This window comes from Haemaphysalis longicornis, unplaced genomic scaffold (genome assembly GCF_048455015.1).
Source record: "Haemaphysalis longicornis isolate Haplotype H1 unplaced genomic scaffold, Haemaphysalis longicornis Haplotype H1 scaffold_6, whole genome shotgun sequence".
NCBI classification, from domain to species: Eukaryota; Metazoa; Arthropoda; class Arachnida; order Ixodida; family Ixodidae; genus Haemaphysalis; species Haemaphysalis longicornis.
This window is the reverse complement of record NW_027526407.1, coordinates 28024008-28051931: the sequence shown is the minus strand read 5'-3', so window position 1 is coordinate 28051931 and position 27924 is coordinate 28024008. Positions and strand designations below refer to the sequence as shown.

General features: G+C 50.5%; 3 protein-coding genes across 15 annotated transcripts in view; 1 reads left to right on the top strand and 2 right to left on the bottom strand.

Annotated features, from left to right (window-relative positions):
- The window catches only part of LOC144142351 (uncharacterized), a 58958-nt gene extending 42323 nt beyond the window's left edge, over nucleotides 1–16635 (bottom strand). For 3 of the 7 annotated variants that reach the window (XM_077673790.1, XM_077673784.1, XM_077673789.1), the window contains exons 1-3: nucleotides 4878–5136; nucleotides 2167–2277; nucleotides 2040–2102 (exon numbers count right to left, since the gene is read on the bottom strand). In XM_077673790.1, the coding sequence (XP_077529916.1) occupies nucleotides 2040–2102; nucleotides 2167–2277; nucleotides 4878–5004 (301 nt within the window). In that variant the 5' untranslated portion in view covers nucleotides 5005–5136. Of the gene's footprint in view, nucleotides 1–2039; nucleotides 2103–2166; nucleotides 2278–3433; nucleotides 4373–4877; nucleotides 5137–16297 lie in introns of those variants that run through there. The other 4 variants (XM_077673787.1, XM_077673786.1, XM_077673785.1 and 1 more) reach the window with 4 other exon arrangements.
- On the top strand, nucleotides 5145–11881 carry LOC144142350 (uncharacterized). Of its 2 annotated transcripts, XM_077673782.1 has the most exons (7): nucleotides 5145–5306; nucleotides 7487–7619; nucleotides 7700–7768; nucleotides 8159–8341; nucleotides 9069–9134; nucleotides 9567–9783; nucleotides 10679–11881. In XM_077673782.1, the coding sequence occupies exons 1-7, from the start codon at nucleotides 5145–5147 to the stop codon at nucleotides 11331–11333; spliced, it is 1485 nt and encodes a 494-aa protein (XP_077529908.1). In that variant the 3' UTR covers nucleotides 11334–11881. The 2 variants fall into 2 exon arrangements, with proteins under 2 accessions (XP_077529908.1, XP_077529909.1); XM_077673783.1 differs by lacking the exon at nucleotides 9069–9134.
- On the bottom strand, nucleotides 15418–25974 carry LOC144142357 (uncharacterized). 6 transcript variants are annotated; one of them, XR_013316958.1, is made up of 8 exons: nucleotides 25765–25974; nucleotides 23934–24034; nucleotides 23227–23370; nucleotides 22638–22754; nucleotides 20621–20677; nucleotides 19118–19268; nucleotides 16492–17383; nucleotides 15418–16392 (listed from the first exon to the last, which is right to left on the bottom strand). XR_013316958.1 is itself a non-coding variant. In XM_077673807.1 (7 exons), the coding sequence occupies exons 3-7, from the start codon at nucleotides 23243–23245 to the stop codon at nucleotides 16711–16713; spliced, it is 1017 nt and encodes a 338-aa protein (XP_077529933.1). In that variant the 5' UTR covers nucleotides 23246–23370; nucleotides 23934–24034; nucleotides 25765–25974; the 3' UTR covers nucleotides 15418–16710. The 6 variants fall into 6 exon arrangements, 5 of the variants coding, with proteins under 5 accessions (XP_077529933.1, XP_077529934.1, XP_077529935.1 ...); XM_077673807.1 differs by having other exon boundaries at nucleotides 15418–17383; XM_077673808.1 differs by having other exon boundaries at nucleotides 15418–17380.
- Nucleotides 25975–27924: the final 1950 nt, after the last annotated feature.

The window sequence follows — 27924 nt, the reverse complement described above, 5'->3', positions numbered from 1 at the left end:
CTAAGCTATTGCAACTCGCGTTCGCAGCACCAGGGATGAATTTACACTGCAATAGAACTGATGCCCCTCGAATACAGTCGAAAATGAACGCTGCGGGTTGCGTTATTTATTTGCTTCCGTTCTCCATTGTTTTGTGTGTTTTCTCACACGCGCTGCGTTTGCGAGCATTACCGGGACTCGTTTGGCGTTGCCCGCACGCTCTGGCGAGTTGACGCTTTCGTGTGGTACTGATTTGTACCTGCTCTTGCTTCAAGCGCACCGAGCTTCTATTTCGCACTTGCATTTCGACTCACATGTGGCTTCGGTTTTGCTTTTCCCTCTTAAATAGCAGACTATAGTCTGCAATACCGTAAAAACCCGCGTATAATACGGACCCGCGTATAATACGAGGTGTAATTCGGGGACAACAAAATCAGAAAAAAAGTTTTCATCCGCATATAATACGAGGTAAAGAGAACAGAAAACATTTATTTGCAGTTATTTATTTATTTGCAGCTGAAAACTTTGGGATCCACATATAATACGAGGTACAAATTTTACATAGTACAGTTTGGAAAAAAACCTCGTATTATACGCGGGTTTTGGGGGCGCGTAAAACCCGCTTTTTACGGTAGTTAAGCGCTCCACACGTTCATTGGACATGCGTGGGTGAGCGCACACATGTGGTAATTAGTTACAGTATAGAAAGCGAACAATAAACAGATGACACAATGACATTATCTCCCCACTGTTGAGTCGGTGCACATGATCTTATACATCAGCTATCCGCTGCACATGATCTTGGTTGGGAGCCTAGCAGGAGCCACACTTGTTTAAATGTTTTTGGTTTGTTGTTTTAATTGTAACTTGGATGTAAATAATTCAATGTAAATAAAGTGTAATTATTTTATGTTTATCGGTGTACAGTGTGCAAAACAGTATGCAGTTTTAAAATGATCGCGCAGTAAAATTATGCTGTGTGGCTTGGTGCTTTTCTGAGAATTGCAGTCGCAAATCCCGTATTGGCACACTTTCCGTTGACTTGACTGAAGTTTTAAGACATCTGTCGTGTGTGCTTTGTGGGTACAATTTGGAAAAAAACAACGTAAATGTTTGCGCACGCACGACGCTGTTTGCCCGGTATGCAGAACTTGATAAAAAAATCAGCAAAAAAATGAAGAAAAAAATCAGAAACATTCACCTTAACCAGAAAGCCTTAAGCACCCTGCTCATTCCTCAGTTGACACAACACGATAGAAAAACCATCAAACAACGAAGAAAAAAGTATCCGCACGCTAGCCTAGATTGAGCACGGCGTGCGCGGTCTGCTGGGTAGGCCAAATGTGATGAAAAAAGGAGCAAACAGTAAATACACAACGTAGGTACCTTTCCCATAAAAACCTTGCTACATTAATAGCATTCTCTACTATTTCGACACGAAAAAAGGACTGTAGCTCCTCGAAAAAGCGCTCGGGCGGGGCACGCGAGCCCCACCTCGTGGGCTTGACACTAAGTGCCTCACTCGGAGGCGGCCGCTTTTTCCACTACCCAAGTATTCTAGTTCACTATACCAAAAGTGTTTTGGCACTTTGCTTTGTTTGGCAAAGCGTCTACCAATCCGTTTCACCTAGCAGTCACGATTGTTCATGCAACAACAAATTCTAGAGCAGGAAAGTGCATGGGGTCTCGATAGCTGTTTGGCACTCGTTGCATTAATGTGCAAACAATGCCACTCTAACCTAGCTGCGTAGGGCAGCTTGTTTTTGCAGTCTCTTTATTGCTTTCACATGCACAACATGCAAGTGCGTAGGTGCCTCAGAATTTTTTTCTCCCCTTTCAAAAATCCCGCAATTTCTGGTTGCAGTCGAGAAAATGACAAAGCATTCACTTTTCATAGTCCACCGAAAAGAATGCTGCACGCTACTGATGCCAAGACTGCTTGTTCTGGTTTCATGGAGACAAGGAAACAAGTGGCACGGACAACAAAACTCAAGGAGTGTATTACCAACGTCCGAGCAAAGAAGGAAATGCATTGGGGAGTGAAACTGAGGAGTCCGAACCTGCGCAATCCGCTTCGGTCTGGCACTCTGCCGTGCTGAAGAACTGCAGGGCACACTGCGTGGCTGAAAAGGACATTACGTATGTACCAGGTCACACCGTCAAAGGCTCTGGGGGAGGGGGCAGTACCTGTGCTGGCCACCGAGAGGGCGGTCTGCGTCGCTCTGCCTCGGGGCCTTTCCCGACTGCCCGCCACAGCTGCAGGTGAGGCCACTACGCTGTCCATTGCCACGAACGATCCTGCAGAGAGGGCCACGCCAGCCAGCAATGCCCGAGAGCGTGTTTTGGAATCGGCAAGCACCAGTGCACCGAACGCTCACGATCAGAACGGACGGGATGGCTGCGGCAGTGATCAATGCTTTCGCTTCCTGCAGGTCAAAACCTACGGTCGCGTTCATTTTCACTCAGGCTGGAAGCTTGGGCGAGTTGGTAAACCATGCCAAAACATTGGCAGGGACACAATCCCAGCGCCGTGTTTGCCCCCTTCTGTCGCACTGTTTCCAGTCGCGCTTCAGTTCGACTCGCTGTGCGCAGGCAGAGTTGCTCCTCAAGCGGTTGTGACGCCACGCAGCAAAGCAGTCATGAAATAAAGAGACAGGAGCTCAGCTCATCCGGTAACCACCAGCATCGCTCGTGGGCTCTACTTCTAGCCGACTTGCCGAGTGCAAAGCGTTCAAATGCGCCAAATGTTGTTCAGTTCGGCGCAGTATTGTGCAACGGCTCTATTATTGCGGCGTGCACCGGGTTCTTCGCTGTTCTCGCATAAGGAACTGCAGATCAGCTATCATAGTTTTCATTGCTGTAAAGAACATCAACCACCTAAACGTGGCTGTTCGGGTGCAGCATTTAAATAAAGCCAGGAATGACGCATTGGCTTGCGGGAAAGACTGGGCAAAATCGCTACATTATGTGTGTGCGAGAATTGTGCGTTCAGTACATAACAGCCTAGGCAGTAGAACCGAACCCACGGGGAATAAAGGAGCAGCTCCGGCCGCCGCTCGCACGTTGCAAGTCAAGCGGAGCCCGATAGTGAGTGATACGGCTAGCAGACGCTGTGTACCCACCAAATGACTACCGGTACAAGGGACAAGTTCACACCATCGGCGGAAAGCGCAGACTAACTCGGGGACAAGAGAAGAAAACAAAAACATAGACGAGACGAGCGCTTCGTCTCGTCTATGTTTTTGTTTCCTTCTCTTGTCCCCGTGTTAGTTTAGTTTTCCCGCCGATGCAATGTATTACCAACTCGCCCAAGCTTCCGTTCTTGCAAGTTCAGACGACAGCGCGAAATTAACTGGTTCGACAGATGGTGAGATCGCGGCCATATGCACCGCCAGCCAGTGGGTGCCCAACAGGCCGTTCACGCACTACAGGTAGTGAAGAACAAAAGAGATACCCGCAGCGAAGGTACGCTCCACTGGACGGCAGCCTTCGGACGGAGCTGGCAAATGCCGACGATGCTTCCAATGTTGCTCTCCCGGGACGCTGCGAAGTGTGCGCCCCGAAAGGTTCACAAATCCCCGTTCACCAGCGAAAGAAGTCTTCGCGGGGCGGGGGAAGACGCACGTTCCGTCGGGCTGACAAGTCGGCGAGGACGGCCGAAAACGAACAGGCGATCGGCAAGCCACACAACAGACAAGCCGCACCGAGGCGACGGCAGCGTTGCTTTTTCAGAAGCAGCAACCAGCGAGCGCAACACGAGATGTTCCAGACCAGTGGATCACCGGTGACACACACCAGCACTTGAGCAGACCCAGCTCGGTGCCTGGACAGAGTCGCGCCGCCGGGTTCGCGCGCGGCCGCAGCAGCGGTATCGCCACAGCAGAACTGGACACCACCGCGTTGAAACAATGGGAGGCATACACAACTGTTCTAAATAGGGCTGTCTCCTCCCGCGCAGTCGTGTGGCACTGTAGTTCTATCGCAACACAACACAGAATTGAGTGCAGCTATTTTTTTCTTTCTGGAAACATCACCGCAGAACACGGACTTCGCCTCAGTTCTATCACACACTGCAGAAAAGAAGACACAGCCAAATTCACACGCACCACAAATGCCACAAACCATAGCGAAACTCACATTATATGCAAAAACCCCAAAAACAAAAAATATTCTGTTTCGTCCATTGTTTCGTGACTGCCAAAACAAATTCGCCGTCAAGTCACCTAATTTTTTCTATAAGTGCATTTGCACAAGAACGTACTAAAAAATATTAAGTAACAACCAAGCAAATATATGCTTTGCTGTTTACTTAGTCGCTTAGGTAATAGTAAAAACTAGTAAAAACTAAACTAAACTAAAGTTGCGCCTGGCGCCAACGTCCTTTTAGATTAGGTCCTGCGCTTTAACCTGTTCCCATGATGAAGCTATGTGTGATGAAGTACCACGGTGGTACCAACTAACCCTATGAACTACCTCGCATCGTTGATCTAAACAAGTCACACCCGCTGGCACAATTAGCCTTTCAATCAACAAACATTGTAACAAACTTTTTTTAATGTTTTTTTTTTTTCTCTTGTATGCAGTCAATGTCTGTACAATCATGGGTACAATAACATGGAGGAAAGAAAAGTTTTCCTCCATGTACAATAAGTCAATAAGTACGCCAGTAACCATGGCCCAGTGTCCCTAGGGGCGCCAGGTTCCCGCACACAACAAATGTAAGACATAGAGCACGGGCACACAGTTAATGCTACAAACTGTAATAACTAAGGCCATTGGAATTCAACATAAGGTAGCGCCGTAGCGCCATTCTGTGATGTCGCCGAAGTAATATTAACTCTATCCTTTCGTCATCACCCAACGTTTTTGATTAGCGTTCCAGGTCACCATCCCCTCACCTGCGTTCCTTTCATGGTGCAAAAATAGTGATTCCTTTATGGGTTCCTTTCTATGGGTTCCTTTCCTTCGCGGTGGAAAATATTGTAATTTTCGCCAGCGCCGCCCGGCATCACAGAACACCGCCATTGGCCAACAAAAAAGTCACGTGGTTTATTTCGGAAGCGTTTTTTTTTGTTTTTTGTTTGTTTTTGCCCCCTCCGCGACGGGGCAACGGGCCATTTTTGCCCGTGCGTTCTCGGAGCTGCCCGCTAGTTTTTTTCTTTGCGATGCCGATGTGCTGTGCCTTCGGCTGCCCGACTAAGGACGGTATTGGCAAGAGACTTTTCCTAATTCCGTCCGGAAAACGCGACGCACAAAGGAGGAAAGTTTGGGTGCATAGAATTGGACGGGCGGACTTCAAGCCGACGCTTCAATCACGCCTTTGCGAGGTAAGTACTTTTTGTTCTCGCTATGTGAAATTCTGCGCACGTTTGAGCAGTCACTTACAAAGAAATGCGTATTCGCTGCAACGATCGTCCACCCTGTGTTATGAGTAGGCATTATGTACCGCGTACAGTTAGTTACTCGCGTCCTAAGGTTTGATTTTAATAGCTGTGTCTAAGCATCGCCTCCTTTAACTTTAGGAGGCGATGGTCTAAGGTACGTCGGACGCATGGAGGTCGGACGTACCCCCTATCCCAGAATCCAAAGGTACCTCGGACTAATACTACACACAGCCTGACCAAAACGCCGTTACGTGGTTTAAATGTCTGGAATTCAGCCAGCCATGGCTAGGGAGTAATGTTAGGACAGGCTCATCATAAACTCATTACGAAAGAGCAAGGGAAGTTAAATTTATTACAGTGCTCACAGAGTGATTTTTTACTGTTGTGGGCTGTGCCACTGCAACACGCTTTTTCGATTGGTCAAGGAAGAACAGACTTGATGAAAGCAACTGGGACATAGCTCAGAAGCTACACGTGCGTCCTCTTTTCTTTTCTTTTTTTTTTTTTTTGCGCTGCGAGTGGGGGGAAACTAATAAAGTGGCGGCTGGCACCTCCAAGAGTTCATCTTCTAAAAATGACGAAAAAATGCATAGAAATGTTGCCTGTAAACCCAGAAACCTAGAACTTTTGTTCACAAGCGCGAGGCGGTACCGCGCTGCTATGAAGCCAGGGAGGTTCACACTGCCTCAACAGACGCCCAACAAGGGAAGTTGTGCCACCAATATCCCAGTGGTAAATGTTCCACATTGGGCACCCCTGCATTATGCAAATGTCGTCCGGTGTGGATCGCATGAGTCGTCCTCCGTGGCACCGGATTCGCATTGCCAGAGGGAACCACATTGCGCAACCTCGGAATACACCTGCGGGCGAGTGCGTCCAACAGGCCTGTACTGTCATTCACCGGCCAAGTCCGCCGTGAAGTCCCTTTGGCGGAGCAGGAGTTAAGTCTGATGTACCTTTAGCCTCTCGGTAACGTCCGGCGTACCTTTAGATGCAGTGGTGCTAATTTGGACCCGAGCCCGCGTATTTGTTGTGTGTGCGCTTACTTCTTGGCTTAATTATCAGCAGCGTACCATGTTGAATCGGTTGTCATAAGGTTGCCATGCCGCAGGGATTAAGTTCACCTAAATTCGTGCTAGTTTTGGTCAGCAGCAGCTTGTGTCTGACCGTGTAGCGTGTGTTCCGAGTGCGTGTGGGCCCTTTGTTGCGTGAAATGGTGTTGTGTGTACGCACCCCGGATAGTATTGCAAGTCTGTTAACGTTGATTGGAGCGATTTGCTGTGTAATGTGCTTGGTTGGTGTGGTGCACATTGCGGCTATATACCCGCCGCGGTGGCTCAGTGGCTAAGGCGTTGCTGCTGAGCACAAGGTTGCGGGTTCGATTCCCGGCCGCGGCGGCCGCTTTTCTGATGGAGGCGAAAAGCAAAAACGCCCGTGTGTACGAGATTTCGGCGCACGTTAAAGATCCCCAGGTGGTCAAAATTAATCCGGAGCCCTCCACTACGGCGCGCCTCATCGCCTGCGCTGCGTCGGTGCGTTAAACCGTGCAATCAGAACATTGCGGCTATAGATGAGAACAAACTATTGCGGCTAGGTAAGGCCAGCTAATCAGAGACCATGCCATTGACTTACGTCTCATTCACAATTTCTCTTGTTACTTATATATTTGTTAAATTCTCGCACGCTTGAGTGGGCACTTGAAATGCATGTTTGCACCAAAGTGGTCCCATGCCCTCCGTTCCATGTGTGCAAAGTGCACAGAGGACCGTTCCTTACGTCTTGTATAATGTTTGCATTTCGCACGAGGCTGCGCATTTGCAGTGTGTGCGCTTACTTCAACTCGATTGTGAACGGCATAGCGTATCTGGTCACAATGATGTGAACCAAAACACACTTGGTAAGTAAATTTTCAGCTCACCTTTTTTTGTCCAGCGAGGTGCTTTTTGAATGCATTCATTGTACACAAGTTGGGCGTGGTTGTGGCACTGGGCAGGTGCGCAAACACGAATTCGACACGGCCGTGGTTGAACGGCCACTGACACCCTTCTGCGATGCACTATTGCCTGTACTTGTGGAGTGTACGCGGCCCCATCTGAGACTGCAGTTTTTTTCCTTCTCAACAGGATCATTTCACGGAGGACCAATTTGAGCCACAGATATTGAAGAAGCTTGGCGTGAAAAAACTGAAACCGAATGCCACTCCGAGCATTTTTTCTCACCGGAAGCCACCCAAGCCACGCAAGCCACCTGCACGTCGTCAGTGCACTATTTTGCTGCTTTGTCTGTGGTATGCCTCTTGGGATTTTTTATTGTACCCCTGCCACCTTTGCACACAGGTGATGTGCCACCCTGCAGTGAAGCTTGCTCTCAAGGCCCACAGGCATCCAAGGAATCCTTTGCTGCTGGTGAGTGAATGTAACTTGGAGCATTTATAGGTTTTGCAGCCTGCTTCTTCCAGGTTCCAATCAGTTTTGCAGTCGGCAGCTTGTGTACCTGCTGCTGGCGGGGGGTCCTCCCTGCATGTTCTTTTTTCCCCATCACTTGCCACTCTGGCGGTGTCCCACACCATGTCTAATTGTTCACCGCTCAACTGCAAAGCAATGCACCTCAGAGCAGTGCCCATTAGAGAACTCTGCCACGGGGTAGGAGGATTCTTGTCTGCGTGCTTTCTGGATGTCTGAACAATGTATGCGTAGCTTTGCGTGGGAAGCAAAGCCCCACATGGCCCGTCTTTCTTTCGACTGCCTCTCCTGGGGAAGTCGCCCACTGGCCACCACTGTGTCTGCTCCTTGCAGTGGAGACAGTGTGCCGCATCGTGGTTGTGCCTGCGGAGGAAGGGTGCATCCCAGAACCAAAGAACACAACACAGAACGAAGCATGCAAAGCATCCCGGAGCCAAGGAACGCAAACTACCGATTCAGTGTACAAAGCATCCCGGAGCCAAAGAACACAAGCTACTGTTTCTGCCTTTAAGAAAGGTGACTACCCCGGTCTTTTAAACTCAGAAGCTCGCCTGCACGTCTTTCGTGAGGTGCCTCGAGGAGGGAGCCGCCTTGCTTTCAAAGTGCGATCTTGGCTGTTCTGGGCCGCATGAATCCAAAAGTTGTCAGCAGTAAAACTGTGCGCCTAATGCGCGCCATTGTTCTATGCTGTTTGTGCATCACAGCGTATGGTCGAACAGGCTGAAATTAAAAGCATAGGTTTGCTTTCCCCTGTGCCTTCCTGCGTTGCTTGCAGTGTAGCCAGCTTTGCAAGTTGAAGCAACCCTTCCAAATGCCGAGATGTCACTTCAAAATCTTCATGGGAAAAAGCAGTGCTGACACCTACAGTCAGAACTGTTTTTCTCTGTGTGTGTGTGCTGAAGCTTTGCCTCGGCTTCACCTGCCTAGCGGGAGTCACAAATCATATCACTCAAGCCCAAAGACGGTCTCGTGACTAGTGGGTAGTAATTTGAACACGTTAAGAAAACTAGAGCTTGTTAATGTACATACACTGTATGCATACCCAGAAGCACCAAACATAGTCATGGTATAGCATAGTCTACAGCAGTGGGATTTTGCAAAACGAAGATGCCTTGTTGATTGTCTACAAGGAGCTACAGATATGTGCAGCATGCTCTCGCATAACATTTTATTCCTCGCGTTGGCATTGGGGCCGTGCTTTCTCCCTAGCCGCGCCTCAAACTGCCGTTTCTTTCCTTCCTAGGCACCCAGTGCTTCCTGCGGTTCACCAGAAGCACAGGATCTCAAACAAAGCCGGCGGCTCTCACAGGCGAGGACCGCACTCTCATTTTCCCTTGCTTGGACTTCTCACCGCTTGTTCTGGCCCCCTCTGGCTAGAACGACATTTTGCACCACTTTCCTGGTGCCGCAAATTGAGGGACCTTTGGGAATGGTTACTTTTGCTCTTGATGAGAACACGGAGCAAGTACCGACTACAGTGGAACAGCTTGAAATTGAAGGAAATAGTTTCACATTGTTCCATCGTGCCAAATTTCCCGCGACAGCGTCAAAGTGAGTGATCTACAGCCTAAAGGAATATTTGCGTTCACCAGTACACAAACTGAAATGTGCGGCTTCTCAGTAGCCGCAGCCAAGCAAGCTGTGGCACTGTTCACCTGCTTCTTTTGGCTGTCACTGTGGTGCCTCACGAGCAGCCACCTAATGGGATATGAACGGTGTTCTCCGCTCTGCGTGCTTCCAGGTGCGGAGGTTGGCCGTGCCCAGAAGGATGCCCCCTTGGAGCCTGCTTCTTCGCTGGCCGGTGTGCACAGCAGCCTAGCATGGGACCCCGGGAGAGAACAGCCAGGGAATGGCATCCTGAGGGCAGCACTGCAACGCTCTGTGGTGGCTCCAGAAATGGGCTCTATCCCAGCCCGGGGTGCACACTGTTTGGAGGCAAGGGAAGGCAGTAGAGCCAGGTAGTTTACGTGATGCACCTGGGCATTTTGGTTCTGCAGTGTTTTCAGTGGGATTTGATGTTGACATGTGTCACCGTAGGAACGGAATGGAAAAAAGTGCTAAGGCGACGAGGCCTTATAGTGGCTCTTCTATACTTGGTTGCTTTATGTGCTTTAGAATGTGCGACCTGTTCACCAGTATTTTCAGCACACAGACACAGTTTAACTGGACTTTTCGGGTGACTCAGAACTTTGCGGACAGCTGCAGGCCCTGAAGGTTCCAGCAGCCCTTGTGTGCTACTCCTCCTGCCAGATTTCTGAAACTGGTTGAACAGCAGTGCGCAGTCAGCTAGTGAGCCTCGAGTATCCCTTTCATGTTACACCTGGTTGACCTTCATGGTGAAACGTTCCTGTCACTTATGTCCTTGCTGATCCCACTTTTTTTCGGTACTGCGAGCCTAAGTACACTTGTGTCTCGAGTATTGTGTGGCCTAGAAGTATAGCGAGCTCATCCTGCTGGCCTAGATTTTCTGTTTCCCTTTTTAAAGCGAAGCTCTTAGTATCCTCACTGATGCTCTTCTACACCAGCGTGCCCTGCAGGAACGCAAACGTTCTCTGATGATGATGATGAATGGCCGTGGGCTAAGTGAAAGAAAAATGAAACGCTTGCTGTGGCCGGAATCGAACTCTCGCATTCGACGTGGTCAAAGCAAACGCCAAGCAGCAGGCACCCCTTCGCACAAATGTTGGGCCTACAGAGCGCACACTCGACAGTTGCTGGGGCTGTTCTGGAAAAGTGGTGCATGCCTGCAGGGTGGGATTAGCTAACCAAAGAATTTATCACGAGAAAGCTTTGCGTTCAACCATTGCCATCGTTAGACGGAAGGGTGCATAATTTTTTTTTCTGCCCTCGTAGGAGGCCTCCTGGCGACAGCACGACGACCCAGGTGCAAGTACAGCCTGGTGTGGGCCACGAGAGCACTCTCCCGACCGCCGATCCGCAGGCGCAAGCCATTGTGTGGCCGTACCCGTGCACCATCTGCCAGCAGACTTTCGGCCGGCTGGCGGACCTGCGCAGCCACGTGTGGGCGCACAGCAGCGTGCAGTGCTTCACGTGCGCGCTCTGCCAGGAGAGCTTCGGCACTCCGCACGGCCTGGCCGAGCACGAGAAGTGGCACGCGTGCGGGGAGCCCTGCTCGTGCAGCCTCTGCCCGAGGGTGTTCATGGACAAGGCCAAGATGGTGCAGCACCAGAGGATGCACGCGGGCGAGAAGCCCTTCGTGTGCGGCGTCTGCGGGAAGGGGTTTGCGTGCAGGCCGTACCTCGTCAGCCACTGCCGGTACATGCACAGTGACGAGCGGCCGCACGTGTGCGCCGTCTGCGGGAAGAGGTTTGTGCACAAGTCGCACCTGGCCAGCCACGCGAAGGCGCACGGCCGGGAGATGCCCCACGAGTGCCGCACCTGCCACCAGCGGTTCCCCTACAAGTTCCACCTGGTCAGCCACGAGATGTCGCATGCTGGCCAAGAGCTGCAGTGTGAGGGGGAGCCGGGGAACACTGCGTGCCCGTGAAGGCAGAGCCCTACGAGTTGCGGGCAAAGCTGAAAACCCCCTGTTCATCTGCTCCTGGGCAAGACTTTATTGTGATAACGGAGTGGTTTCTCGGTCCAGGAGACCGTGGGACGACCATGCTCACCCAGCCCCGGAGCTGCTGGGCATCGGAGCTGCTGCTGGTTGCCAGGTTCTCCCCCAGCTGAGCAGGGAGCATTGTGTTGCACTGTGTGGCCACAACTGTTGCCCCTTGACCAGCCTCCGAAACAGCACTCTGCGTGTTGTTCAGCTCGTTGCCAGGGGACCCTGTTCGGCCCCATTGGTGCCTTTGACTCTCAGGGCCGCCCTGTTGCGCGTGCAGCTACAGCACGCCCTCCTCCAGTTCCTCCAGCCGTTTCCCTCTCTCAGAGCCATACTCCCACACTGATGATGTTCTCGGCTCACAACTTTTTTGGGGGGGGCCACTGATTTTCTGTACCTTGCAACACGTGTGCATGAAACGCGCAGATCTGAGGCTGCCACCTTGAAAATTACGTGCCAGTGTAAAATAAAATTTGGTTGTACTGAAAGCATTTGGTCAGCCAAGAGGAATTCCACCCCACTGAAAATCCATCTGCAGCACAACTGTCAGGTAAGATGTGCTAAGATAGCGGGCTGTATATAAAAAACGTCCCGTGCTGTGCTTAGCGTGTAGAAGAAAAGCCTTCCATTGGCCGCAAGGTACTGTGCCCCTTTGGAAGCCTTGGGCAGGACTTCTCAAAGAGCTTCACTTGAAACTTTTTGTTGCCCATCGAGGAAGGTGCACCAAACACGAGTGCAATAACTGTGTCTGCGGGAAGACCTCTGCCAATAAAGTGAGCCCTGGAAATTGTGAGGACTGCCTCGTGAGTGAACAGCCGTGCATGTGCAGTTCTTTCAGCAGCAAAGCCCTTCCTGACCGAGGCTTCCATGGGACGAGGCGTGGCAGCACAGTCGTGGAATTGTGGACGGGGCATGGCCTAGCACAAGGGAGAAAGCAAGCACAGAGGTGGCGTAGTGGAGGGAGGGAGCGGGTGCCAGGCGCAGTCCGGGAGAGGAGTCGCTCAAATGTTCGAAAATGGGCGCAGTCGGAAGAGGGTTCCCTTCGGGAGTGCCAGCCAAATTTGTCGCGCGAATGGGCACGGCATTGCCGGGAGGAATCCCGAAGCCATGTGCAAGGAGATTGACAACCGTGTGCAAATCGATCTGCTGGCTCTGCCAAGTTCTATGCAGCTTCGCCTCGTGATTAGGGAACCCTGGGCAGCCCCGCAGCTAACCCGAGCGTTCCTGGCGTTAGAGGCCCACTGCACTCAAATTTTACCTCGGCCAAGATAACTTTGAACGCACCACCAAAGCAACTGGGACATGACTGGTGGCCCCGTCAACTGCCTCGCTGATCGCAAACGTTTAAACTAGAGCTGTCACGGGCGACGCCGCACCTGCTGGCGGACTGCGCAAACAGCCACGAAGTGGAAGTGACATTGCACCCGGCCCTGCACTTTTTTCCTACGGCCAGCCAGGAGAAGCAGTCTGGCTCCGCTGCGTGCGCTTCTCCGAGGGCTGCGGCGAGGGCGAAACGTTGCGCGCAGGTTTGCTGCCGATGGGAACGGCACTTCAGGTTAATCGTAATGGCCGCGTTATTATTATTTTTTTTAATTAAGGAGTCTTCGCACTGGTCTGCCTCTACACACGGAGTCGGATTGGGCTTCAATAAAAGTTCATTCCTCCTCCTCAATTTTGATTTCAAAATGTCCACTTTTTGGTGGTCATTTGTACCATGGATCTGTGTATTTCAACCGTCATCTTTTGCATCTTGCTATGTTTTTAGACAGACTATATGGAAATAACATTTTTCAAAAGGTTGAAATTTTGAGTGCAGTTGGCCTTTAAAGGGGCACTGGCACAAAAATTTGCGTTCTTTTTTTTTTTGTGAGTGATATTATAAGTAGTTAATGACCTATTTATCACGTGTGGAAACCACACTTGCTTCAATGCGCGACAGTTGTTTAATTGGAGACGTTTTTAATGCGGGCAGTCACAGTTTGGTTTAGCGGGTGCTGCGAAAGGTTGGATTTTGTATAAACAAAGCTGTCCGCGTGACTGTCTGATTGATATCACGCGGAAAGGGTGCCATAGTGCTGTCGATTCCACGTCGGCAGCAGTTCCATTCAGTGGAGCAGTAACAAGCTATCACTCAAGCTACCTGTGCCACTTTGCAGCTGCGGCTGCCGCCCGCACAGAGACCGCAGTTCCCTCAATGCACACGTCGTGTGCCCAGCACATTTGTGCATCCAGTGTAATCAAAAGCAATGAAAATAAAGTGCCTGGAATTGCTGTAGAACTTAGGTTGTGCCTAGCTGCTTGATCAGCCAACGAGATCCCGGCACCTCCGCCGCCAACAATCTGGTCATTTGCAGCTCGAGCAAAACCTCCAACCTACGTGGTGATGGTGGTGGTGATGGTCGTGTGGGATCAGGCGGGGTTAGCCTGGCTGGATATGCCGGCAATTGCTCCGCCCAAGCTCTTCCTAATTAGTCAATGTTAGGGTCTTTTCACCACGAGCTGGCCAGTTCCGTCTCCTGAACGAAGCTTAGTAGAAGGCGCGACATGTCTTTACGTGATTTACGTCAAGTAAATAACCTGGCTATCTCGAGGGACATTCATGATATACTGGATACGTACCCCTGCCCTCTTCGGCTCTCGTGGGTCCGGTGAAATACTCTCCCCGCTCACATTGCGGTGGTTGGTGCCTGTCACACTGCATTTGTTGCACGACCATTGCCTTTACTGACACTAGACACCCCAGGACAGTTTCTCCAAAGGAAAGAAGATCTTTGTCGCGCCACACGAGCTCTAATTCCACCATGTGGAACGGACCTGCCTAGCAGACTCGCTCGCTGGGAGGAGGTCTTGCTGCAAAGACTTGGTGTTGGTGTAGCCCTCTCTCCCCCTGTTATCCGGGAGTGGCCACCACGCTGCCATGCCCTGTTCGGGCAGAACTGCCCCTTTTGCACGGCTCCTGCCAAAGATGCGCACACTGAACATTTGCTGTGGACGTGCCCTTCATTGGAAGCGGCGAGAGCAAGACCCCTCTGAGGCACAGGCGTCCACCCTCGCAGACCACCTGACCTCCATCAGTGGGTGTGCGTTTCTTCGCGAAATGGGAGTTGACCTATACCTGTAACGCAGTCTTTATGCCATCGGGTACACTATCACAATTAAAAAAAACACCTCCGATCAGAACGGCGAGCCGGGAAGAAACGCTGGCAGTGCAGAAGCAGCCAGCCCAAACTGGCAACGTGTTTGGATGTTGTTTATTTGCTCCACACCCAAGTAGATGTCGATCTCGCGAGGTCCTCCGCTGGCTGCTCAGTTGCGTTTCGCACACTTTAAAATTGATTTTAAATATGTTCGAGGCTGTATTTTCGTCTGATATTTTGCAGACGATGTGTGTGTGTTCACGCCAATTTATCTCGCCTTCAAAATTTTGTCAGTACTCCTTTAAGTCGGTGCAGCCGGGCTAGTGAAAAACGCTTCTCATGTGGGAAGTTTGCAGTGTATGCTGACAACGGTGTTTTTTTTCTAACTGTTGGTTTGCAAGAGACGGCACACTGACGAGATAAGAATAAGCATGGCAAACTTTTAATCTGGCCAAGCATATCCAAGCCTGGCGCCCTGCACCACAAAAGCAAATTGCATGTGATTTTTCTGGCATGTTTCGTGGTTTGGCCTTTCCATGCGTGGAAGAAAGAATCTTCCCAAATCCTGTGGTTGTGGGTGTAATGATTTGGCCGGGGATCAAGCGATGGAAACGGAATTAGAGCTCGTTGAGCACACGAGGAGACATTGTATTCACATGACAGCACGGGACACAAGCGACATCTAAGCAAACAGTGATACGGTACACACTGCGGACATTCTTGGTACGTTATGGGAAAAGAAACATCCAAGAGGTACGCTACAATGCCTATGACTAGCAGGTCTGTGAACATCCCCGCAAACGTACCGAGAAAGAGAGTTTCTGCCACAGTAATGTACGACAATAAGATATGCCCTTTCTCATCCAGCAACAGTGACATTATCACAGTTTCCATCCGCTTGTCATTTATGTTTATTTTGCAAAGTGCAGCATATATTTTGGGCAGACAATCCATTCAGCGTTGTCCAGCTGACCTTCAACGTTTTTGGGTAAGCAAAGACATTTTCAGTTTGGATTTAAAAATGGAACGTTTTAGTGTCAGTACTGTGCATAAGATCCAGGCCTTACCTCTTTGTTAGAAAGTCATAACCATTCAGGTAGAGTCCTTTCTGTTGGAAGACACTGGCGCTGCTTGAGGTTTTTATGTTCTTAACAATTAGCTGGAGAGGCTGAATAGTAATTCATCACCGGAGTTTTTTTTCTTCACACAAACAGGCAGTGTGTTTCTTTGAATACCAACGGGTCACTGCTAGGCTATTTTGAAACTTAGCTCCACAATCAAAAGGTTCATTTTTGCATCTTCTGCACTCTACGACCTTTTCCAAGCGAGGTCAGCAGCCACTCTTCTCCCTCCCAGAAGTAGCTGTTGTTCACCGTTGCCACGGTGCTTTCTTGTGTCCTGTGCGGCTTTGTGAAAAAGCTAGTGAACATGGCACATCTTTCCCTGTGTTGCACACTTTACGAGCACTGCCATTAACCGCAGTACGTGCTTACACGGAATAAGTGACCCCCCCCCCCCCCCAAGGGCAAAATATGTTCTGTTCCACAATCCAAAACTTTCTCTGTTGCGAGGGTTAGAAGCTAGCTGTTTTCTTTCCACAGTGAGTTAACAGCTGGCTGTGCTCATTTTCAGAGACCCCTGCCTGGAAAGCTGCAGAGATGCTTCATTTTTGGGAATGCATTGCGGTGCATGTTAACACAAGTGAATATAAGACCTTAGCTGACGCATTTTCCCACAGTTAGGTGTTCTAGTGGTTCAGCCACATACCTGCTGTGTTTTTGCTGTCTAGGACCGGTGACAGGGCTTGCTGAAACTTCTTGGTCGGTGCTGCCTCCTCGACCGCCAGCAGCTTCGATCCACAGCTGACGCAAAGGATAAAACACACGGGATGAAAACCAGTCCGAGGGTAACTTGCATTATGCTTGGACACAGCCTGCGGACTGGTTGCCACTCTTGCCTACCTGTCAAGTCTGCAGCGAGAAACATGAGTGTTTCTTTCCGCACGTCGTGTTCGTGCATGGTCACATTTTCACAACACCAACAAAGTGTAGAGGTGTCATTTTGGCTGCCACGCTTACTGTCCAAGAGGTGTACACCTGCGTGCTGGTAAAGGCGGGTGTGGCGGGCTCCTCACGTCGTCACCACGACAATCACAGCTCCTTCCCGCCCACCCGGGGGCACTAGGGGAGGATCTGGAGAGTCCCAGAATCGGCGGGCGGCGGGCCAGGAGGCCGCCTGCGGGTATAGGTCCGTCCGTAGCGCGTGTTGTGCAGGCTCACGTGGGACTCGAGGGCGGACTTGGACGCGAAGCTCTCCTCGCACGCGTCGCAGCCAAAGGGCCGGAGGCTGGCGTGCCACCGCTCATGCCGGCGCAGGCTGGGCTGCCACTTGAAGCCCTTCTGGCAGAAGCGGCACACGAAGGGAGTGTCGTCCGAGTGGAGCTTCTCGTGCACCGCCACGTGCTCCTTGCGCGCGAAGGTCTTGGGACAGATGCTGCACGCAAACGGCTTGCTGCCCGTGTGCAGCTTCTCGTGCCTGGCCAGGTGCGACCTGTCCCGGAAGCTCTTGTGGCACACTCCGCACGGGAAGCCCGTGTGCGCCCTCTGCTGGTGGCGAGCAAGCTCCTCCTGGCAGTGGAAGCACGCGGAGCAGTGGCGACACGTGTAGGGCTCCGCTCCGACGTGCGCTCGGATGTGCAGCAGCAGGTCAGCCCTCTGGGGGAACGCTGCCTGGCAGAACACGCACACTAGCGGCCCTCTTCCAGCATGCGCTCCTGGAGGAGCAGCCACGGGAGTTTCCTGGTGCTCGCATGCCCGGCAGTAACGTCCGTCCTCCCCTTCAGCCGGCGGACTGCTGGAACACACAGACAATGGGTGAGCAGGGTAATTCAGGTGCAGCTGCAAACACAACGAAAACAAGTGGAATGCGTTTCCTCGTGGATGCCATTTCAACGCTTCCGTAGCACAGCCCCTCTGCAGACTACCATGCCAAGAAAAATGGTGCCCCTGTCAGCCAGGCGTACCACACGCTCACTGCAGAAATGCTGGGCACGAGGTTCCCAGAGCTGCCCCCCGTTAAAACGGTGGACCCAATGGCACAGCAACGGCAGGCAGGGTTAGCCTGCATCCCCTCGTTGCCGTGGCACCTTCGCCCAGTGGACCCCTTCAGCCCGCTTCCTCAAGACCCTCCCATGTGGCCAGCCTGTCCTGCAGATGCACGCCCTCCCGCTGGTGAGCCTGCCACTGTTGGGAAACCAGGACTGCCCCTCTGCTGTCCTCCTTCCCTCGGATCAAGGCACCCCCAGCGCCACACGATCAAAGGATCCTGCGGCTGAGGCCGCTGCAATCAAGTGTTGTGAACAATTTAGGGGCGTCAATGAAGACACTAACAATTGGAATTAATACTTACTTGCCACACTCCTCATCTAATGTCCTGCCATCGAGACGTTTGAGGTCAAATAAACTCAATGAAGAAAAAAAAAAAAAACACGGGAAAATTCCTTGCTGCCCTTTGATGCTGCTTGGGAGCTGGTCAATTCGCATGGTAGCTGTTTGCATGCTTTGTCAGTTTTAAATAGCTGCTCTCCTGATTGTTTGCAGTTGCTGTCCATGACTGTGGATGCCTCAATGTGCCTAGAGTTGGCAACTGCCCAGTTTTTGTCCGGGCTGACCAGCTTTTAGGACAGTGGGCTGGTTGCCGGTCTGTACTTAAAACCAACTGTCATCGGCCGGTTTCTTGGCCATCGTGCCACGATTGTTTTTCTTTTGCATTTTATAAGTGTCTATTCAGCAACTACGATGATAAATGTGTCTACAAGCTGTGTAATTAAAGACACACGAGCAGAGAAAAAACGCAGGCAGGCGCGCTCCCCGAGATAACGGGGGCACAAGGGGATGAACAACACAACAAAAGGGCGCCGCCGCGATCAGCAAGGTACCGCCGCCGTTGTCGTTCTGCATTGTTGGTGTATTTGACAGTATCACGCGTGTATGCATTATGACTATCAAATACGATATGTCATATGAGGAGCTCATTTTTGAAATTAATCAAACCCACCTGAACAGAATTGCAGAAACCACCAGAAATTTGTGACTGTGCCAAAATACAACGCTTTCAAAGCTATTACATGATATGCTCTACATGTCAGCTAAGGGAAGTTAGCTTTGACAGCGTTCCATTTAGGCCCGTTAACAAAATTTTTCCTTATTTTTGAAATTCTTTTCAGGTAGACTTGACCCAGCTTGAAAAAAAGCCCCTCATAAGCAGTGCATACATTTTAATGTTCATATGGTGGATTGAGATGCAAAGAAGCTCTTTTAATGGAAGAAGTATATGCGGTTACCTTTCAGAGCAGCACCTTCAGAGCAATAAATCAGAATATCAGTCCCTTTTCAGTCTTTTTCCATCCCAAATTCCACCTTCTACATACCAGCCCCCCACCCTGAAGGGCTGGTTTTCTTGTCAGAAAAAGGTGGCAAGCCCCGATGTGCCCCCGTGGCATTGCCACTTGAACTTTGGAGAACAGAGATGAAGACCTCCTCGTGACAAGCACTCTTGTAGAGGCAGCAGCATTGCAAGACAGCTCACCCGATGCCTGTAGAGTGTGGGCAGGAGCAGCTTGTCGAATGGTGGCCCCGCTGCCCTGGTGCTGCTGCAATCCTGGCTTCAGCCTGTGGAGGGGGGCATTTGGTGCGCATCTCGCAGGAAGGCCGCTGGTGGGCGCACTGCACCACAGCATCTGGGAAGAGGAGGCAGTTGGCGATTGGTGGGCTCTGCCCTCCCGACTCCCTTTGTCCCACACGATTCACTGCAGGGGAGACGACTGTGACTCCAGGGGGCCCTACGAGAGCCTGGGTGTTCCCTTCTCAACACGCATGCCCAGGGCACCGAGGCCAACGTTGCCGCCGTCCCAACCAATGTGCTCAGAAGAACCAGAGGGGCCGGTGGGCACTGTGGCTTCCTGCTTAGTGCCCCCCTCTCTAAAATAAAAGGCAAGATGTCCAGCAGGTACAGCAGCAACAACACTACAGGAAGGCTGTCTCGTAATTTGCTCCACCTTGGCATCAAACACACAAGCAGGCTCTGAACCCGGCAGGGGAACTAGCAAAAGCACTGGTCAGCAAGGCTCATTTCAAAACCTGTCGAGGCATTGTGAACATTCTTTCCGGAGTACTTTGGTATTCGAAACCAGAATGTCAGTGCCACATTCTGCTGCACACGCACTTTAAACCAACACCTTTAGACAGAAAGCACAGACTACACTTGCAAACACTCCCACATGCCACAAGAAGAGCCTCTTTTGTGCTACAAAGCTTACAGGAGCCATAAAGACAACGCACAACTTTCATTCAGTTTGAAAGAACTTGCCTGCGGTAACTCAGTCGGCTCCATTTCAGACACAAACGATATTTTTTTTACACTGTAAAATGCAAGAAATGGTAAGAAACTTTCACTTTTCGTGCTACCGTGACTTACTATAGGCAGGAGCGACCTAATGTAGGCCAGCACTAGAAACACAGCTGAGAGTGAAGCTGTGTTTCCCCGACCCCGAGGGTGCATCAACAAAAAAATTAATGGAACAATACACGATTGTTGGTGTTGGGCTTGAGTGCGCCCCCTTTTAGTTTCCCGTCTAGCATAGCCTGAAGATGCTCGTAGAACTGTCAGAACGGAACGGAAGAGAGTTTCCTATTCCACACCGCGGCCTCACAAGACAACGAGGCAGACTACTGCGTCAGGCCCAAACAACCACCCCACTCACCCCGGCCAGATTGCATGTCCTCAACTTTCGTGGGACTGAACCACCCCTTGCAACTACTGCAGAGGGTATCCCAGGGCCAGCCACTTGCTTTGTGAATGCCATTTTATTCCCCAAATATCTGCAGTCCACCCAGAAACAAAGCAGTGCATCCTTCTGAGTCCCACCTGGCTGGCTGAGGCCACCTGCTTTCCCAACCAGCTCCTTTTGGCAAACCACATCAGGGAGGTGCTGGATCTCTGCACTTCTAGGGCTGTCCGGATCGCCACCACCTGATCCTGGATAAAGCTGACTGTCTCTCACGCAACAGCGCAAATCGTGAGCATCCTCACCTGAGAAATCCGTTTGGGACGCTGCACTGCTGGCGAACCTCAGTGAACACTGGGTACCTGCAAGAGAAGCACGGGTGTTGGTCACTTACTATAATACACATCACACTAGAGAGAGATGCGGCGCTGGTATCTAGGCAGGGCACGCTTCAGCAAGCAGGCTGTCATGGACAGTGCGGTCCACTGTTAAAAAGAAATGGCGAGCGCATGACCACTGCGCTCCGCGAAGCGCCGACGCCGAGAAGCGTCGAGAATCAGAGACAGCCGGCATATGCGCACTGACCACTCCAAGCAGGAAAAGCCGCTATGTTGTCAGCTACAGTGCTTCGCCGTGCAGCTCAGATCCTTTGAGCGTGAAATTCCCCAGCCATCGCAAGCTGAGCGGCCCAGTACAGCACCGTAGCAGACGACAGGGCAGCTTCTCCGGCCACATGCGGTCAGTGCACATGTGCCAACTGTCTGATTCTTGTCACTTCTCGGCGTCGGCACTTCACGGAGCGCATCCGCCACGAGCTCGCCGTTTCCTTTTGACAGTGGACCGCACTGTGCAACGAAAATGCGTCCCATCGTTCATTAGCATGGCCCGTGAACAAGCTTGAAAGTTTTCTGTTGCTGTAAAAACCCACAGCATTATAGTTGAAGGAGCCATGAAGAGAAAATGCAAGTTGGTTTTATTCGAAAGATTTCGTGTTTTATAGTGCCCCCAGCGCTTGTCCGGATACAAACGGTGCTTTATTCACTGAGAAATTAAACAATTTAGGTTAAAATTTTGATTTTCCCGCTCAATCGTGCGTTTTCGTGTTCCCAAGTGACATCAGAGGAACCGACCGCTCTGCAGCCTAGAGTACCTTCATTCACGCATCCGCCGTACAGGGTAGAGACACGTAACGCTGGCGCCGCCATGTTCGGTTGCTTGCTCGCCGCCGAAGCAAGTCATTGTGTCAAAACCGCGCTAAAATTATCGCCGCAACGCGGTTTACTGAAGAAGTTTGAATCATATTGTCTCTTTCGCGTTGCTAGGTCTCGTGGGAAACGAAAAGAATAACGCGTTGAGCCCGTTGGCCCAATTGCGGCGGCACGGGACCGTTCAAAAATTGTCTCCACCCTGTACAGCGGTGTTGGTTTGTTCCCGCGTTTCTTTACATTCCGTAACCTAGATGGCGCCACCATACCGTGGCAAGCGTTTGGTTTGTTTTTGCCCGCATTTAAACCTGGCTTGTTTTTGTTCTGGGAGAAAATATTCGTTCCCTGAAACAGTGCTCGCTCGACAAATGGGGTCACGTAAGACACCGTTGCTTGCGTCAATCGGCCAGTGTCGTCTGCGACAACCCCAAGCCCCGTAGTGCTGTGCAGCTAAACCAAAGCATGCTGTGCGCAGTACGAACAGCAGAACGCATCAGTACTTCTATGTTTGCATGTGCTTTCGTAACTTCCACTGTTTGTCCCATCATTCTTATTGCTTTGTTAAGAATGTGCCCTAAATTTAAGCGCAAATCGCTCGTTCGTCTAGTTTGTAAGCTCTACCTAATTTGCGTCTGCTTCTGCCAGCCTCCGCCAATCGCAGAGCTTAGCCCATGTGACATCACAGGTTCTGTTGCGGGAAATGAGCTGGTGGGTCGCATGACCATTCCCGTTTTTCCTAATTATGTAGCTTATTTGAGCGAAGTTTACGTTAAAAGTAGTGTCAGTATGATTCTAACGAGACAATCTTTTGAATGAACCAAACTTGTGTTTTCTCTTCATGGCTCCTTTAAAAGACAGTAGAAAAGTGGAGCTTCAAAGGATTCACTTGTCAGGGATTGTCGCAAAGCTTCATGGAAGACAAAATGAAAGCAAATGTTGCCCTTTTCTGTTGATTTTGGTTTCAGAAGCACAAAGGAACCAGAAAGGGCAAGCCAAGCCGGGGAGGAGAGGAATGCTTCTAGCTGCAGTGATGGCGGTGCCAACGATGGCACGCAAGCGCAGCAGCACACCTCCCTGTAGACTCTATGGTGGCAATGAAGTGCGCTGTGGGCCCCACCTGCGTCAGCAGTGGAGACTGAGGCCTGCATCTCTCGCACGCAAAGCACCCGGCACCTTCCCGCTGCATCGGGGAGCGTGGGCAGGAGGCGGCGGTCGCAGGCCACCGGCGATGGTGCTGCATGCCATAGGACCAAAGTCAGCAGTGCACAAGATTGATTCACGCAGCAAAGGATACCCGCTGCGGTGGCTCAGTGTTGTGCTGCTGAGCCCAAGGACGTGGGTTCGATTACCGACCACAGAGGTTCTGATGGGGGCGAAAAGGGAAAAAGCCCGTGTTGTTAATCCCAGGTGGTCAAAATTAATCCAGAGGCCTCCACTATGGTGTGCCTGATTGCCTGTGTAGCGTGGTTCATTAGACCCCACAATCAGTTGATCATTAATCAAAGGAACACAACTGCACATCCGTATTCTGTTGGCACAGTAAACCCTCGTAATAAGAGGCACTCGGGGAACACAGAAAACATGTCACTCATAACCAAGGCCTGTTGTAACCGAAAATTCTAAAAACCCCGTGGCGTCGAACTAGACCACTTTATTATACATCAGCATCAAAGTACACTTCGACAGGTCAACAAGACATAGCTCACAATGGCCTGTAGAGATCATTCAATGCAGTCTTCCTTCCAAACTTCTGGAGGTGTAGCACTTCACTTGGCAAGCCTGCCTGTAGCTCCCAATACCGTTCAAGTGCTCTCAGGTGTTTGTCTACCACACCTGCAGACACTCCTTCCCTGCAAGGGCAGATAATGTCCGACCTCCATTTGAAATGCCCGCCAAGCTGTGTGGCGTTCTTTTTCAGCCGTACGGCTGCATTTCAGGCGGACATCAAGTTTTCCCTTCCCCGAAACTTGCCCCACGTTGAGTGCTTCCCTAAACTGGTCAACCGCCACTTGCCCCTCACTTCGAGTTGCTGATCCACGTGCTCTCGCCCTGCAAATGACTAGCCTCCCAGTTAGCTCAGTCAGTGGAGTGAGTGCCTCAGAAAGGAGGTCGTCTCGAGTTCGAATCCTGGATCAGAATTACAACTGGAAGTTTCTGAGAAAGCTGTGCAGCATGCGTGTGTAGCCATTTGGCTGCATTTCCAGTGGGTGGGAAATTTCCCTTTCACGGAAGCTTACTCCATCTATGCTGGTTTCCCTTGCACTGGTTGATTGGCTTCATATTAAACGCTGATTTGGTCTAAAAAATCAGACAATTGCATTCTTTGCACTTCGATTGCGAGAACAGGATGCACCAACTTGGCCAACAATGCATTTCATTGAAGGCCAATTGTATAGAAAGCAGGGGAACTTACGCAGTGCCATGGCAGTCCACTGACAGGCCCTTGGGAGCTATACAACTGCGGGGTCCAGTGGAAAGGCCTGTTCACAAGCAGCGCTGCCCGCCACCCAACCCCTGCACAAGTGGTGATGAATTGAACATCAGCACCCCAACAAAACTCAACTATACAATAAAGAAGGAGAGCTAGGAGATGTGAATTCTTGGTGGCAGTTAAAATGGTGCAGTCGATGCCAGGGACAACGAATAGAGCTGGCCTGGGCCTACACAACCATCGTCACCACTGCATTTGGCACAGCCGAATTATGGGCCTCAAAGGTATGTACGCAAGGAATCCTGCCACAGTGAAATACGTAACAGAATGGCCCACCCGGTGGACTAGTGACGTGCCAGGCAAAGCCACGTCACTGGAAGAAGAGGCAAGCAAGTTCAACACTGATCTCCTCCGCAAGACCTTGCTGACCAGGCGCTCCTGTAGTGCCCCAATGTGCAGCAAGGGGGAAGACTGCCTTGCTTGGACGTCCAACACAATGGGCAGTCCCTGAGGTTGGCCATTCCGTTGTTGGAATAGAGTGAGGCTGGCGCGAAAGAATACGCCCTTGCAACGATAATGAACAATGATTTTGCAGAATTTGTTCAGAACGGAAGAAAATCACACTGCACAGATCCTGCCGTGTGCCGCCACCATGCGCCTGGCTAGGCAGAAGGAAATGATGACCACAGTGATGTCATTGGCTCAAGCAAAAAAAGCCTGCTTCGGGGAGGGGGGATTTGTTTGCACAGGAGGACTCCAGGTGAAGCGGGGGAAGTGGAATGCATACGGTGTTTGTGGCCTGCGACATCATGAAGGTCTTTTGCGGTCTTAACAGTGAGCCCTTGAGAAGGCGGCATAGGGCGTGTGGGGTGAAAAAAGCAGACTCACGGCTCGGAACTGCTCGCGCTAGACGGCTTTCTGTGCAATGGAAGTGTTTGGGCCTGTTGGTTCAAACTTCACACAAAAAACAGCGCTCAAGACGGGACAGAAGGAAGGAGGCTACACACACAGCGCTAGCCTCCTTCCTTCTGTCCCGTCTTGAGCGCTGTTTTTTGTGTGAAGGCTTTCTGTGAGTTGCGCCAAGGGATCATTCTGAAAAAAATCTCTTGCCATCCTCACTAACGTGAAACCTGGGGAGGGCGAAGCATGCTGTGTATCGTGCATCTCTATTGCTAGACGGCGCGCGCTGATTTGGCGCCGGAGAAGCGCAGGTGCGAGGAAGAATCGCGCGCTTGCTGAGGTGGTGTCGCACTCTCTTGCGTAGAAGCAGAAACAAGTATTTGCATGCCCCATCTTTCCTAGATTGGGGTAGCGGCAGGCGCCAAAGCTAACGCAATACAGTGCCCGCTCTACAGGCTAGTCCGCGGTGATCAACGAGGGTAGTGTGCAACAAAGGTCAGCGTGGAGGGGTTCAATGTGTGAGGAGGAGGCATTGGAGGAGGGCTGAGGTTTCTGTAGCGCGTGATTTTCGGGCACTGCCAGATGAGGTGCTGAATATTAGCGGGTGCGGAGAATGAGCAGTATGGGACATCGAGGTGGCCTTTATTGGAGGTCCGCCGAAGAATCTGCCTTGGCTGGATTTTGCAGCAGCCAAAAACAACTATTTCGGATCGGGCGACGGGTATGGAGGCCGGGGAACAGAGGGGATGACGCGAGTTCAGTTTGCGAACACAAATCTGTCGGAGTGATCGGCCCAAGATCAACGCGTACATTGAGATGTCACCATGTGCTAAATGAGCGCGTGCAATAACTCTCGTGGAAGTAACGGACCCGCCACTACCAGCCCGCCTGTCGGCGTAAACTAACGTGTTACCTTCTCTTGCTGCGGGGCCTCCGCGACAATGCACGATGCTCCAGTTCTTGCTATGATCACACACATTTGTACACGCACAGATCGTTGAAGGATTCACGCTAGCAACGCAGATAAACCGGCAAGAGTGAACAACACCAGCAACACCGTGTAAACCTTAGTTTCTTTGCAAGTTCTAGTACGAACTCTACGAAAACAAATGTCGAACAAGTATGAACATTTCTTTCCTCCATGAGTATGAACAAAAAAATATTGTTTTGGCCCAATGTTTGCTGACCACTAATAAAAGTGCGCCAAAAGTGTCGACATTTATACAAATTGCTTTTATTTTGCGCGCATACAACAAATAAAAACAAATTTAAGTATATTGGCATTGAAGGTTTACTGCTTTTGAACCTTTCGGTAATTTTATGTTTACCGAGTACACACCGATTACGGTTTTTGTTTTTGTGATTTTTATTTCGCATCATGGACATGTTTGCGCGCCTAATTTGAGTTCACTCTAATTTGAGTGCCGCTGCACGCAGTAGCTTCGACATAGCAATCTGTACCGCCAATACCGCAGCACTTTCAGGGTTTACGAATGCGGTGGGATGCAGACAATATTTTAAAAACAAGACATTGCTTTTTGGGCTTTCTGCTTTGCGCATAATTTGAACTGCTGCAGCAGTAAAAGAAGCGTTCGTTCGCAAAGTGCGATGGAAATTTAGGCAGTCAGAACCACGGTCACCAAAGGACTCTGACAAAAGTGCTGGCTGTAGAACCCATAATCTTTAACTGGCATGCTTTGACGCTGTTTGCGAATCTGACTGTTGCTGTGCAATGAAGATTCCAAGTCTCCGTGCGAGGTTAATTTGCATGTGGCCAAGTCATCGGCAAGTGGAACTACTGTTTATATAATAAGGCAGTGTTTGAAAAAAAAAAAACTAGATACCTTTATTAACATTTTGCACCAACGGAGCCAACCTCAAGTAAAAGCATATGCAATTCTTAATTGTCAGTAAGCGCTGTTTCTGTCATATGCTAGCCCTGTCATGCCACTGTTCAGTGAGTGACTGAGTAAAGGAACTTGGCCGGAATTAAGGATCGTTGAAGCTTACAATCAGAATCCATGTCCAGGGATGGCTGCAGTAGGTGCATGCAGTCCTTAGTCAGTCCAGAAGTCCCTGGCTGTGGCCGGTCATTTGAGCTCGTATGACCAGGTCACGCTGGGACAACGCAGCCAAACACTAAACCAAAGCATGAGACTATCCAATTTCTTGCAGCTTTAGCCGCACCTTAAGGCTGAATACTGAATTTTCGAACGGAATCCAGTCAGCAATAGTTGAAGGGAAATGTTCTTCTGTACGCTAGAATGGATTCGAAGATTTGCGCAGTACGTTCAAACAAGCATAAACAGCGCAAAAACAACACGAGAGAGAGAGAGAGAGTACAAATAGTGCTGCGTCTGTTCATGCTCTACCTGTGTTTCACTGGTTTTGTGCCATTTATTTCTTTTAAAATATTCCTGTTAGACATTAGCTTCAGAAAAAAGTGATTTAAGTGACTGCCTCACTTTTCGAAACCTATTGGATCTAACGGTATAGGTAGCAGTTAATAATCACTTGTATTGACTGTTCGTTGCAATCAGGTGGTGAGAATTTGAAAAATAAATGCATAAAAACTGTCACAAGCACTGTGAAGCAACAATGGGGGCGACTTTTCTGCTGTCCAGTGTGTGTTGTTGCCGTGCAATGCAATAATGGCAAGTTTTGAGCATAAGAGATGCAGTTGAATTGGGTAGGCGACCTTTAAATGTACGCCGATATGCCCTGCCTTTGCAAATGCCCAAGTACACGTGGTCATTCTCCCAGAAGCACTACTATCTTCAACACCAAACTAGCCATTGCAGTTTTGTTTTTGTTTTCATCGCTAGTGGCATCAACTTGCAAAGCCACATGCAATACTAGAAAGACGTCTCAGCTTCTGTATGGAAGCCTTGTTCACTGAGCAAATTAGCCTGAAGCATGAAGCTTTTCAGTGTACTGAAGTGATCACCCCAGAAATCTTGCATACGTCGGCGGGAAATTGCCTGCATTCAGGGTTCTTGCTGCCATTTGAATAATCAGGGATTCAAGAAAACGGCGCAACAGCCACTTCTTCTCTCCGGTGATAACTGATGCA

Bases quoted from the DNA above. Each gene is read 5' to 3' on its own strand.
- LOC144142350 (XM_077673782.1), top strand. From the start codon at position 5,145: ATGCCGATGTGCTGTGCCTTCGGCTGCCCGACTAAGGACGGTATTGGC. The intron at 8,342-9,068 runs GTGACTACCCCG...TTTCCTTCCTAG, and splicing joins TGTTTCTGCCTTTAAGAAAG to GCACCCAGTGCTTCCTGCGG. The intron at 9,784-10,678 runs GTAGTTTACGTG...CTGCCCTCGTAG, and splicing joins AGGGAAGGCAGTAGAGCCAG to GAGGCCTCCTGGCGACAGCA.
- LOC144142357 (XM_077673807.1), bottom strand. The intron at 19,269-20,620 runs GTGAGGATGCTC...TCCTCTTCCCAG, and splicing joins GTCCCAAACGGATTTCTCAG to ATGCTGTGGTGCAGTGCGCC. The intron at 17,384-19,117 runs GTGAGCTGTCTT...TGTGTGTTCCAG, and splicing joins CCACACTCTACAGGCATCGG to CAGTCCGCCGGCTGAAGGGG.